At 40.2% G+C, this 13206-nt stretch overlaps 1 protein-coding gene across 1 annotated transcript; it reads left to right on the top strand.

The window, feature by feature from the left end:
• Window positions 1-1522: 1522 nt before the first annotated feature.
• LOC104506497 (regulator of nonsense transcripts 2-like) lies at window positions 1523-10379 on the top strand. Its single transcript, XM_010147468.1, has 3 exons — window positions 1523-1662; window positions 5315-5435; window positions 9881-10379. The coding sequence occupies exons 1-3, from the start codon at window positions 1542-1544 to the stop codon at window positions 9888-9890; spliced, it is 252 nt and encodes an 83-aa protein (XP_010145770.1). The 5' UTR covers window positions 1523-1541; the 3' UTR covers window positions 9891-10379.
• The last annotated feature ends 2827 nt before the right edge of the window (window positions 10380-13206 follow it).

The following is a 13206-nucleotide window of genomic DNA, read 5'->3' as shown; positions in this document are numbered from 1 at the left end:
CTGACTTTTCTGTTGGAATTTCAAGAACATTCATTTCATTCCTCCCTGCACACCTTAATAACGAGCTTGTATTTATGTTTAATATAACATGCCATTACCCTCCCCCCATATAAGATATTTTTCCTGATTTATCTCAACTAAATAAATCTTCTGATAGGGTTTCACTTTCTCAAGTCTTTGCAAGAGTAGCTTAACTGTTCCAAACACAGTTTATTTTCAGACTCATCAGAGTACTTGGTGCCTTCTCACAGTCAGCAGTCATCTGCCGTTAGTGGGGCACTACTGTCTAATAGATACCTTGAGAGTTCTTAGTAATTATTGCATGGAATACTGGCCATACACAGGATTTTGCTTTTAGTACATATCTTCTCAACAGAGGCTTTGATAGTTTATCTTTCTGTCTGTAGCTTTTGACAGTGTAGCAGAAAAGAACGCTTAGAAATTTGCCTCCGCTTCTGCAGAAGTAGATCTCAGATGACAAGAACAAGCAGCAGGATTCAGAGTAGTTCCCAGAATACTGAGAGTGATTGTCCTTAAATGTGTTGCCCTACTATAGCCCAGAAACATTTACTTCTAATGGATGTGCAGTTGAAGGGGGAAGTGAAATTTTTCCTAATATGTCCACAAACTTTAGCATTAAGAGGGTTCTGAAAACTCTTGTTTCGGTTGCAGGTAAGATGAAGAATCACTCTCTGTCTTGAAACAACTGTTAAAAAAAACCCCACCTTTCTGTGGAAATAAAAACTTGGATTTTCTGAGTCTGAGGAAAAAGGAAGCATCTTCCCTATGCCTCAGAAAATCTCAGCTGTATTTTTCAGAGGGAGGGTACCTCTGTCACAGTAGTACCAGGTTTACCTTTAATGTAGCTTACGGCAAATCAGATGTCTTGAATGTGTAGTGGGGGGCAGGACGAAAAGATGAAATTGGACACCAGTTGTCTCCATACTAATAAGGAGCACTGTGAAGTTAGTTGTTGGGAAAAGTATGGGCTAAGGAATGCAGGCATGTAACTCTAACCCTTAGAGCATTTCTCCTCTGTTACTACAGAGGAGACTAGTAGAAATCCTGCTTAGCAGCTTCATCTCCTTGGAAGGCAGAGACCTTTGGAGGGAGGTGCAGCTTTCTGAGCCAGCTATGGTTTATCTCAAGAACATTTAAATTCACTGTCAGGGTATCGGCTTATATGAAAACAACAAACATAAAGCTATAGCTATGTGTTCCCAGTGCAGGTTAATCAATATTTTCCCATACTGTGTGTAATAGTCTTGTGCCGTAGCAGCACATCAGCCTTTTGTGTACTTTCTGTGTGTCTTCAGGGGATCTGAATACCCTGTGTTTTCTCGTGCTTGCTTACATGAAGTAGAGTTACCAAAAAAAAAAAAATCAAAACAACACACTTTGCAGTAGAAACTTCTGTAGAAAGTATCTCATCACAACCACCTAGAAGTAATCTATATTTTGGATTGTTTTGTGGTTGCGTTTTTTCTGTGAAAGTCACTTAAACTTTGTTTCATTTGCAGTTTAAGATCCTAAATGTACCGATGTCTTCCCAACTTGCTGCAAACCACTGGAACCAACAGCAAGCTGAACAGGAGGAGAGAATGAGGATGAAAAAGCTCACGTTGGACATCAATGAACGGCAAGAACAAGAAGACTACCAGGGTAAGAAAATTGCCAAGTATTTAATTTTGATTTTCAGAGGGACTTTCCTGGATCTACAGAAAGTATTATTTGCTATAATTGGAAGCTTATCTTCTGCATAATAGTTTGTAACACTTGATGGAAAAATCTGTGTTTTGGTTTCAGTCATTCATTATTTATTCCCTGATCTCTGTGTGCAAAGAAGTTTTTATAGCTCTTTCATGAAAGGGAGTTTTCTGTAAATCTCAGCATTTCAGTGTATTTTGGAAAAGGGGAAGAACTGAGATTTTTTCCTTAAGAAGAAGATAACATAAATTTATTCTGTGGCATTGCATCCATCACTGCAAGACAATTAAGTTGGGTACAAGAGGAATGAATTCTGCAACCTAAATTCTGCTTTTTAGGTATTAATAGGCAAAGGTATCAGAATCTTCACCAGTCTTACTAAGACTTACAAATACTAAGAGGTCACCTTCTCCTGAGAAACAAAAATGGCCACTTGCATATTGTAAAGGTTCTAGGAGTGCTACAAACCTGGAGCATAAGAATATATTAACAGAATGAAGGTTTCATACAAATTATATGATTAATCTGCTTTTTAGATATGCAAGTCAGGCATTTTGGAACCCGAACAGATTGAAGCAAATGGGAAACGCAACAGTCCATGGAGCCCCTAAACTGATGCACTGGATGTGCTTGGGTTTTGGGTCGTTTGGTTTGGTTTTTTCAGACTCTGGTTTCCTTGGCTCACTCAGTAAACAAAGCCAGGCCAATAACACTGATGGCATTCTGTTCTTATGGGAGTATTTCTACTTAACATCTCCAAAGTTTTTGCTCTACTTTTTTAATTAAGATATTGCAGTCTAGTATTTACCACAGTGTAAGTAGTTAATTAGCAGGAAATGTCATTTAAGGTGTTTAGTGAAAGGTCACTGTTCATCAAGAAATGGGAAATTTAAATTAAAGCAGCACTAACTCTAAAAGCACTATGGAATCTAGTGCTCTATTCAGAACTTTGCTAGTAGAACTTAACTTACAATTATCAACAGGATGTGTGTTTTTCAAAATGAGCACAGTATATTCTTAGTATTAAACATCATAATTAGCTTAAAAACTTCTTTTCTGAGACACTCCCCTCTGATGAAGCCCACTTGTGAAAAAAGAGGAGAAACTGTAGACTACAGAATTAAACATTTTAAGTGCTTTTCCTAGGCTTTTTGTGGGTCTTCCCTCAATGATATTTCTGGTATTTTTACTGATCAGGGCATTTGTGGTTTTATGCCTCATCATATGACTTTGTGGGTATCTTTTTAAGGATCAGTCTGTTTAATCTAGGATTGTATTGTGAGCAACTGTAGATCCCTATGCAAAATAGGGTCACATTTATTTTTTCCAAGAGAAATTAATCAAACAACTGATCCCAATTGATAACCAGTAATAGGCAATGTTTTCTTTACTTTCTCATAGATTTTCTAGGTGCTGTGTATGAAGTATTAATACAGGGGGGAATCAGCAGCAAATGGGTTGTTCTGTAATTAATATGAATTTTTAAAACAGCTGTTGATTCTCTTTATCAACCTGGGTAACACACACACAGAGTAAAACCAAACTAAAAAGGACGTTTTAATCAGATGAAATTAAACAGGCCAAATTACATTCCTCTTTGGAACTCTCTTGTATTTAGATGTTGTGCAGTTGATTGGTACTTTTGAAGAGTCGGCTTGCTTGTAACAAGTTGGTACATACACATTGGAAGAAAGAGTTGGTTTTCAATTTCTGTTTCAAGCTTTGAAGTTACCAGCGGAGGTAGAAGTCTCAGTGTCTGGAAGAATGCCTCAGGGTTGTCCTAACGTTTGCACACACATTTGGGGTTTTTTTCATCTGCGCAGAGTAGCTAACAGATGAAAATTCACCAATGTACTTCAAAGTAGTATCGGGTATTTCAGACTTCAGCAACGTTTATTAGTATTACAAACATTTTTAATCCTAGGGTTTGGGTGACACTCAAATTTAGACTAGTATTTTTCTGTGTAGACTTTTTTTTCTCTTCACTAAAACCAAAGATGGGTGACATAGCTTCAGCTTAGCTCATACACTGTGCTGCTTTGGCATTTCTTCCTTCTGTTATTTTCTCAGTTACTCAACTTGACAGTTATCAACTTCACAAACTTCGATATTTTTTTTCACCTGTAGTGTGGAAAACAGAAGACACAGGCATGCACGCACTTGTTTCCTCATTGCTTGCTTCTAGCACCTGGCTGGCAATGTCCCATAACCTCATATTTTCTTCCTGGGTCTCATCACTGCCAACAGAGATCTCTTCTGGCATACAAAATTGTTTTGAAGGATGTTATGTCATGATGTTTACAAAAATGGACTGTCAGTGTGTTGAATTGCTTTCTTTGCATTTCCAGGTCTTTATAGGGGAGTATACAGAGCGTGAATACATGGTTTGCTAACTGTTGACACCAGTATTGTATATTAAATCATTCCTAGTTTCCCGTTTTCTCTAAGATTGGGTGGATAACTTACCAAAAGTTCCACATGCACTTTGTAAATGGTGAGAGAACCTCATTAATGTCTCTAGTTTTGCCCTGTGCGAGTCATCGTGGGAGTAGTGTTTGTTTCTAGCAGGTGATGGGTATGTGTCTCCAATGAGATTACCTGGGATTAGAGAACCAGACAGAGCAGACTTTCCAACATAATCTTTTTAACAGCTTATTCCACTTTTCCCCTTCATTTATCCCATCTGTTTGCTGAGCAGTGTAGATCTTGCACAGGTGGACTGTCAGAAATGCTTTCCATTAGATGCACTAATATATGGGCAGAGGTTATGTGGAGGGTCCTGTGATGTGTTCGTAATTAAATTGGGTACTTAACCACTAACTGAGCCTGGTAAAGAGCTGTTTTTATCATTAAAAAAAAATGAAATGAAATTTTAAGAATGAAGTCTTACCAAATGCCGAAGCAGAATACTTACCGAGCTTAAACTGCCCAAAAGCTGGATGTCCAGGGCTGAGCTGCGTAGTGCAGACTGCTTTCGGCACCCACCTAGCTCTTCACACTGATGGTACGGTGAAGAACTCCATCCACATCCATGGGACAGCTGGTGCAATGTAGGTCAGCTGAGTCACCCTCCTCCGGTACCTGTCTGCTCCGTAAAAGGATCCTATTACTGCTAGCTTAGACTTAAATACCTGGCTTCTCAGTGCCTAATTTGGGGCAGGTTTCTTGCCGAGCCTTTAAGAGACAGCAACATTGTCCAGTTGTCACTATTTCAGGGTATTTTAATGTTGTGGCTTCTCCTCCTGCTGTGAAGCTTTGTCCCTGATCATAAAGAAAGTGCTGGCTGGTATGTTTAGAAAGAAAAGGTTGCAGCCCCCTTCTTAAGCACCTGTGATGAAAACCACTGCTGGCAGTTCCTTCTGTAAGAACATCTGGAAATGCAAGTTCATATTACGGGGTAGTTTGGGTTTGTCCAAGGTGTCTGTGCGATTTAGTAACTTTTTAAAACTAGCTGTTGTGGAACAACTTGAGGAGCGTTAACCCTAAAGCATAGCAGAGTGTAAATAAGGTCTTTTTTACTATGTGTCAGTGCAATGTGCTTCTGTAAATTCCTCTTTGAAAGGATGAGTAGAAAATGTATTTAACTGTGTTCTGTACGCAATTACAGAAATGTTGCAGTCTCTGGCACAGCGTCCAGCTCCAGCAAATACTAATCGTGAACGGCGGCCTCGTTACCAGCATCCGAAGGGAGCACCTAATGCAGATCTAATCTTTAAAACTGGTGGGAGGTAGGACAATCTTCCTTTAAATGTGGTAATTCTGGTTCTAGGCAAGTAATTACTTTCATAATTGAAACAGATAATGATCTGTGTAATGCAAGTGCATTTGTTAATAGTTTCCATTCTAAAGCATTCTGGTAAACTACAGAATGCTCTGTGCTTGTGTCGGTAAATGTGCCCTTGACCGAACTTTGGAATCCACAGGATTGTTTTTTCAGTTGTGAAATGCCCCAAAAAGTCTGAGCCTCCTCTTACAGGGAAAAAGATGCAAGTCTGCTTTCTCAGTGAGAGGATATTTTTGAGTAGCTAAAGAAATTCCCATTGTGCTTTTTCAGTTTGGTGAATTTGAGAGGTGTATCTCTATTAGAAGCCTTGAATGGAAAGTATATTTAGTAGAGGTGGGAGGAGAACCTTTGATTTATGGTAAGCAAGAGCATACCAAAACCAGTATTAACATGAAAAGAGTCATTCCAGATTTCCTAATAGTCATTCTACAGCTTTACTATATCTCAGAGTGTCTTTTCACACTCTGAGTAAGCTCACAAATAAATGATTACACGAACCCTGCAGCACAAATTTAAACAGACGGCATCTCGGGTGAAATGCAGACTGCTTTCATGCTTTCTTTACAAGTTAATTTTGGAGATGGATAGATAGGAGCAGCAACTGGGAAGGGAGAGCTTGCTTACTACAGGGTCTGTCTTTGTAAATTACAAATAAGTTCCTGTAATATACTAATCCTTTGTTACAGGAACGTTGCCCACTTTTGGGTACATTTTTGTAGTCACTTCATAACTTCCTGATGAGCAGTCACTCACTCCACTGAGACCCAGTACAGATACTGCTTGTGTAAAAATTCTTCTTTTGAAAACAGACTGCAATTGAAAATAAATATTTTTAAAAAATTAACCAGATGCAACTCAATCAAATGAGCAGTGCTGTCCTTTTAACTTTTTTCCTACCAGTGAGGCTTAATACTGTTGCAGAAATACAAACTCTTCAGTTACACTGAATTGCCATAATCCGTGCAGGTGTAAATAACGACACGCTCTGCTCTTCTTTCAGTCATTTTTTCCCAAACACCTTGCAACCTGCAGTTGTTCTTTGAATACAGCAGCCAGACCAGTGGATGTGATATTTGCAGGTCTTTTAAAATGCTGTTCTTTTGAAAGCTTTTTATTTTCGAATATTATAGGGAAAATTTAATTTTGGACTTCACTGTAAACTAGGTCACTGTCAACCTAGTCAAAAGCAACAGTTTTAGTGCTTGCTTGTTCAAATAGCTGTGCCATGCTCTTGCAATTCCAGTGTAGTGCTGTATTATGTAATTCACTCTTTGTTCCTTTTAATCTCTAAGCTCCTTGCAGCAGGGACCAGGAAGTTTGTTTAGCAGGCATATTTTATTTGTTGTGTAGTGCAGTGCTCAGGCTTGCCGTCATGCACGTGTTGAGTGTCGTAGTCTGTAGTAAAGCAATGTTACTTTTCTTAACCCCAACTGAAAGATACTGAAGCAGAGCTTTATTTATTAGAGACTGTGGGTCCACTAGTGGCTTACCACTTGTGTTATAGACTGCTTGTGGTATAGATCTGTCACCTATGTTTTTTAGAGCTTCTGATTTATAGGAGGTAGTGAAGATTGTTTTCTGACTTTGGAGGGTGGATTGCAGTCTCTCTGCCCAGACTACCCCCATGTCTTCATTGAGAAGTTACCCCACACACTCTGAGGACACCAGAGTATCTTCCTATTTGCTCTGAGCAAACAGGAACTGAGCTATTAATTTTAGTATCTGTTTGGAGAAGTATTCATTTTCCTACATGATAGAACAAATGCGTATAATTACAGATGTTATCACTTACATGATGAGTGAGCTGTGTTATGCTTTCTTCTTTGTACATGAAGATGACTGTTAGCTTATTTTATTCTGTTAGTAACTCAAATTTATTGGAAATAACGTGTTATTTTCTTTAAGGTGTGCAACTTCTTATTTTAAATTTTGTGAGGGTAGGAATAATCTGAGCAAGTAAATCTCCTGGTTGATTCCACTGTAATGTACAACCTGTCAGGTTCTGACAGCTAAGGGTACTTTTGTGTGCTAAACCAAAACCACCCACAGATGTGTCGCCTACTTTGCCTGTGATAAACCCCCAGTAAATGGAAGAATGAATTAGTGGCTGTGGCTGTACTGCATCCACTTTGTTTAGAAACGAGCAAAGTCTTTTGCAGTGTCTATTTCATTTGTTATCTATTGATGTCCTTTTTCTGTAGTGAATTAACTGCAGTGAGATTTACAGGCTTTGTCAGATTTCTTACTGTTTAGTGTGTGTAAAATTCTGGATCAAAAATTTAGAATTTATTCCTGTTTATTTGTAATCACCTGGTCATAGCTCCGAGTTTGAACACTGCTAACCCTGCAAGGAAGAGATTATTTTGGAACTCATACATTTAAGGCTGACAGGCCTTAAGGGTAATTTACTGTGACTCCATTAAAAGTAGTGTTCCTTGATTTGCTTCAGCAGAAATGGGAAGGCAACAATTTTCACTCTTTGCCTCCAGTTCTGTAGCAATTGTGTATTAAAAGAGAACTTTGGCTATCAAGCTGTTCAGCTGACACCTTCAGGAAACACAAAATTTACAAAATGATTATTTTTCTTTGATGGGATTATCATGACAATATTCATTTATAGTTTTGGAGAACAACCTCTCACTTCAAAAAAGAAAAGGAGTGGTTTTCCTTTGTTTAAAGAGGCTTGCGATCCATTAAATGGTGTGCTTGAAAAGTGAAATGTGAAGAACCACACTGTGAAATCTATTTAAAAATATTGGTTACCAGGAAAGAAAAAATTGTAGTGAGAAATTTGACTGCAGAGAAATGAGCCTTAGCAAGGAGACTTTTAACTTGTTAAACCTCTCCTTATTAAAAGCAGTAACCTCAAAACTCACTGCTGTTTTGAAAGTGTAGTAAAGTAAGCAGACCCCTCTGTGTCAAAAGGTCCGCTGGGATACAGCCACAAGCTGACAAACTAAATCATATTCAAGGTAATTGGTAATTTCAGGTCTCCTATTTGCATCCGACTGCTATTTCTCTAACCCATTTAATAAAGAAAAATGAAGCATAAAGGTAATAACAGGATGCTAGGATTTTATTAGCTAAATATTCTCTTAATGTAGAGCATTTCATTAATGCTGGAAAATCAGAATATAGATAATAAGGAAAAATGTGAATTTAACATGATTTCCTGTTTCAGCTACTGGACAAACACACTTCATACCTCACTTGCTGTGTATTTCATGTACTGACTGATGTTATATTTTGAAGTTTGAGTCCATGTCTTACTGACATACACCAGAAGTCTTGGGCAGCCCAAATGCAGTTTCTGTGGGCCTCAGTCTGTAGCTGCCTGTGGTAGACTGTTGGTGTCTCAAAGCAGACAGACTCGAGTGTTGGCGTGGCACTGTCTTGAACTGAGAGATCTATCCTTTGGTACGTCATGCTGCTTTGGAAGTCTTGAGTTGTCATTTTCAATGGTCTCTTGTATCCTTTAAAAAAAAGAAAAAAATCTCATTGCTTTAGCAGTAATGTTTTGTTCTTGCTTCAGAGATTTTTATGGTGGAATGGCTCCCATCTTCACATCCTAGGTAACATAAGTACTAAAAAATTCAGTGTGCTATTTGACTGTGTGCTGGCTCAGTTCACCTTATTCTTTGCCATCTTTTTCACCAATGTTTGAATCTTGACCTTTTCTCAGCTGTCATTCTTGATCCTGTACTACATCCTCCTCCCTAGTAGTCAGTGTAGCTTTCTGTGAAAGCCACTCGGCAGAGCAATCCCAGCCTCCCTTTTCAGCTGTTTTATGGGAGCAAAGCCCAGAGTAGGAACTTGGCGGAGGGGATTCCAAATCCTGCGGCTTTTTTTGTGGACTGCACTGGAATTGAACAGGGAAAAAAGGCGAGGTTCTCAGGTTTTTGTCTTGACTACATGGTGCTTGTTGGGCTCTGCAAATGTAGGTGTGAGTCTAACCCGTATAGCAAAGGGGAAGAGAGTTGCAGTTTAGAGGGAAAGGAAGACAAGATTTTCTTTATTAGCATACTCGTTTATAAAGGCTCTTTGAGAAAGTTATTTCACTGTAAATAATAAACCAAACAAAAACCACTTCAGCTTTGTGGCCCTCTGGAAACTACCAATCCTGAAAACCCCTTCCTGATAACAGCCCTAGGTCTGAACAATATTAGACTTGTCTGCTGAAATTGTGCAGGGGACATTCTTGTGATGTAAGTTGTCTGTGTTCTGATGTGGTCTCTGGAAAAAATTTGTGCAGGTGATAGAAATAAGTAACTTTAATAGGCAGAGGCTAATACAATATCAAAGTCACCAGCGGTTGATTTCAGTGGCTGCAAATCTGCGTTGCATCGATATCTCTTATTAAACTGTTTCTTTTCTCCTCTCATTCCTTAGGAGACGTTGATCCAGCAGCAAGTGTCATTTCATTAGGTCCTGTATCTCTGATGTTGTGGATAGTGGAGTCCTCCAGCGATTAAATGAGAGCAGTGGACACATCTCAGCATGTCAGTCTAGAGCGTTCAGAATCGAAACCTGGGACAGGCTGGGGCCGTGGGGCGGAAACAACGGCCTCCCCTCTTCCCCCCCAAACCCACACAGAACAAGTGGAAGCTTCCAGTCATGGCCTACCAAAAAAAAAAAAGCTTTTTGTTATGGGAACCGCCTTGAGGGTTAATTTCTTATAAGAGCTGAAGTAAATGAATGAGATGGGTAACTTGACCAGCAGTGAGCTGCTCAGTCAAGACGAAGATCAACCAGAAATTCAGACGATTACACTGGAATGGAAAAGGTCTTTGACAGCTCCGGATGTGGGAGAACAAAGTTCTGAGCTTGACGCAAGTGACGCTATTTCCGGATCGAGCACTTTGTGTTGGAAGGATATTCTTTGAGAGCTGCAGATCTGCAGTAGGAAAACGTAGAGCCAACGGCGAAATCAAAAGGAAAACCCTGACAAGTAGGATAACTTCTTATCAAACACTCCTTCACGAGAAAGTTTTGGGATAAGGAATAACGTTTTGCTGCCAGAGGAGCAAGAAAGGAGGGGCTGGGGAGGGGTGAAAACGCAAGAGCCAAGGAGGTAAAATGTCTGTTAGGGTTTAAGATAGAATGTGACGTGATTAACACGGGGTGTTGACTCGTACTGCTTGGAACAGCCTGACACCAGCCTAAGGACAGGGATATAGTTGAGCCCATTGTACGTATCATTGACAACCAAAATGTGCCAGTCGGCATAACAGGAGGATGTCAAGGGGTGGATCCAAAGTTTTGTTGATCTTCATGGGTTGATAAGCCTCTATGTCTGTTGAAACAAACAAAGTTTTAAAAAAAAAAAAAAAAAATTGAAGTCTGGAAACAAGTAGAATTTTTTTTTTTAAGTAGAAATGAGGTTTCTTGGTCTGTTTCTGACAATCTGTTATTTATTAGCATAGTTTTTTGTTGGCTTTCAGGTAGAGGTAGTTAATTGAGTTTAGGAGCTCATCTGTATGTTACTACTAATTCTTTTTTTTTCTAGCTCTTTTAAAATCCTTTTTACCACTGTTTTTGGTTTCTGCATGTAGGAAGAGAGACTTGTAAAATTGTAACATTTCATACAGAAATGCCGCCCGATCTTCACCAGCTTCAGAAATCTGACCTTTGCCAATGCTGCAATAAAGTGTTGTAATTTAGAATTGGCCTCTGTCTCTTTACAACGACTTTGCTGCTTCTGAAATGGTGTTTTGAGGAGTTTGTGGTGTTTCATGGCGCTTGGGCAGCGCTTTGTATACGCAGCGTAAAAATAGGTGGCATTTTACCAAAGCAGGAGGATTCCTGCCCCAAGACATGCACTTGAAGCACACTTAGTAAATGCAGGATTTTTGTGCTGCGTAGCAAGGTGTTGTGAAACAGATCATCGTGTTATGGAATGTCATAACACGGATGTCATATGCATAATTTAGCCTGAGTTAAAGTAAGCTGGTTTTGGCTAGATAACAGCAGTGAAGTTCCCTCTCGTGGCACTGGCATCTCAATTCGTGCGTTGACGCAGGAAAGGGCGAAATGCTGTGATGGACCATGCAGCAGAACTCCTCTTGGTGATGATTTCCTTGAAAACCGAAGTGAAATTGTGGCAGAGTAGTGTTTCTGTTGCTGTCGCCGGGCAGTCCTGAAGTAAAGAGAGCAGCCCCCCGCTCGGGTGAGTTGCACTGTCAGCTCAAGCACTTGGAGTGCATTTTAAATGCCTAAAGCCAGCTAGTGATGCTTTGGAGAGAAGACAACCAGGTTTTTAAAATACACCTACTTAAAGTTCTCTTCTTGAATCACAGAAGCACTGAGAGTGGAAAAACAGCGAGCGCAGCTCTAGGCCTGCTCCTCTGCACGCACATGCTGTAACCGTTGGGACTTGAGAAGCTGGAAAGATCGGAGCACGCTTTCCCTGTGGACATCGCTGGTCAGGCTGGTGGTAACACTCCCAGTTTGCAGACCATGGCTTGAAGTTCTTGTAACATCACATGTAGGTGTGGTTTTCTAGATGTCTGCCAGAGGTAGATCTCATTTTGTAAGGAGGCAAGTTTCCCAAAAGCGTGAGGTTGGCCAAAACCCCACCTTTCCGCAACTGTCTCCTGGTACAGTTGCCTCTGCTCAGAGAAGGAGCTGCCCGTGCCATGGCACTGGGATGTATGTGCCCTGTAAGGAGGAGGACGTTGCAGGAAGACCAGGTCTTCGTTTCAAGTCTTCCGTGATTCTTTTCATATCGCTTTCCTTTGTAAAAATTAATGGGTACATTTATTAATCACATTTGTAGCTCTGAGCTCCTCCAGGAATGTATTCTATGGCGGAATGACCGTATCCATTGGTCAAATCTGATTTCCACTTCCCTAATGAAAAATGCTTACCAATTCCTAAGAGCAAATTAATTCCTCTGTGGTTCAAACTGAAGTCAACTTCCTTTCCTCAACATGCTGCTTAGTTTCAAAGGCATTTAATTTATCCAAATTGAATAACTGCATGAAAATAACGCATGTGACTTCACATTAGCTCTGTTGTGCATGTGTCACTAATGCCCTGGGTGGAATTGGGATCAATGGAAATAGTTTTATAAAACTATTTCCTGAAAATAGTTTGGGGTCAGCTGGGGATTTCCCTGACTTCAGGCTAAAATCAAAACACAACTCCTCAGTGAAACCTTTTGAAGTGTGATTTTTAAATGAATCATTCTAGTGTTACCCTGGCTAAGAATCTTATGTCAGAAACCATTGTGAGCGAAGCAATTTGGCTTGAACATAGGGGGAAAAAAGGTTCCCATTTATTTGCTTTCCCGTTTGCTTGTCCCATGGCCTCGTGGCGTGGCTGGATGCTGCCCTGCCTCTTGCAGAGCAGTTTTGCCACCTGATACGCGTACGACTTGGGGATTGCGTGGCTCCTTTCGTGTCATTAGGAAGTGTGCTGGTTTTAGTCAGAACAGAGCTATTTTCTTCAGTGGCTGGTATGAGGCTGTGGGTTTGGATTTGCCCTGAGAACAGTACCTTAGCTCCTTTGCTCGCTTGTTTGTTAGCGAGCCGGTGGGGCGGTTTGTTTGTGGGGGAGCCGGTGGGTCGGTTGGCTTTCCCGGTCGTGCTGTCGCACGTGGGCCTTGCACGGGCTCTGGCTCTTGCTACTTGGGACCGGGCTGTGCATCAGTCAGCGGGTGGTGAGCAATTTGATAATTTGTTCTATTTTCTATTGGTTTAATTACTTAGTAGTGC

The sequence above is a fragment of the Eurypyga helias genome, unplaced genomic scaffold (genome assembly GCF_000690775.1).
Source record: "Eurypyga helias isolate BGI_N326 unplaced genomic scaffold, ASM69077v1 scaffold48242, whole genome shotgun sequence".
In the NCBI taxonomy this organism is placed as follows: Eukaryota; Metazoa; Chordata; class Aves; order Eurypygiformes; family Eurypygidae; genus Eurypyga; species Eurypyga helias.
The sequence above is the reverse complement of the archived record's forward strand: the minus strand, read 5'-3'. Positions and strand labels throughout refer to the sequence as shown.

Bases quoted from the DNA above. Each gene is read 5' to 3' on its own strand.
- LOC104506497 (XM_010147468.1), top strand. From the start codon at position 1,542: ATGTCTTCCCAACTTGCTGCAAACCACTGGAACCAACAGCAAGCTGAA. The intron at 1,663-5,314 runs GTAAGAAAATTG...ACGCAATTACAG, and splicing joins AGAACAAGAAGACTACCAGG to AAATGTTGCAGTCTCTGGCA.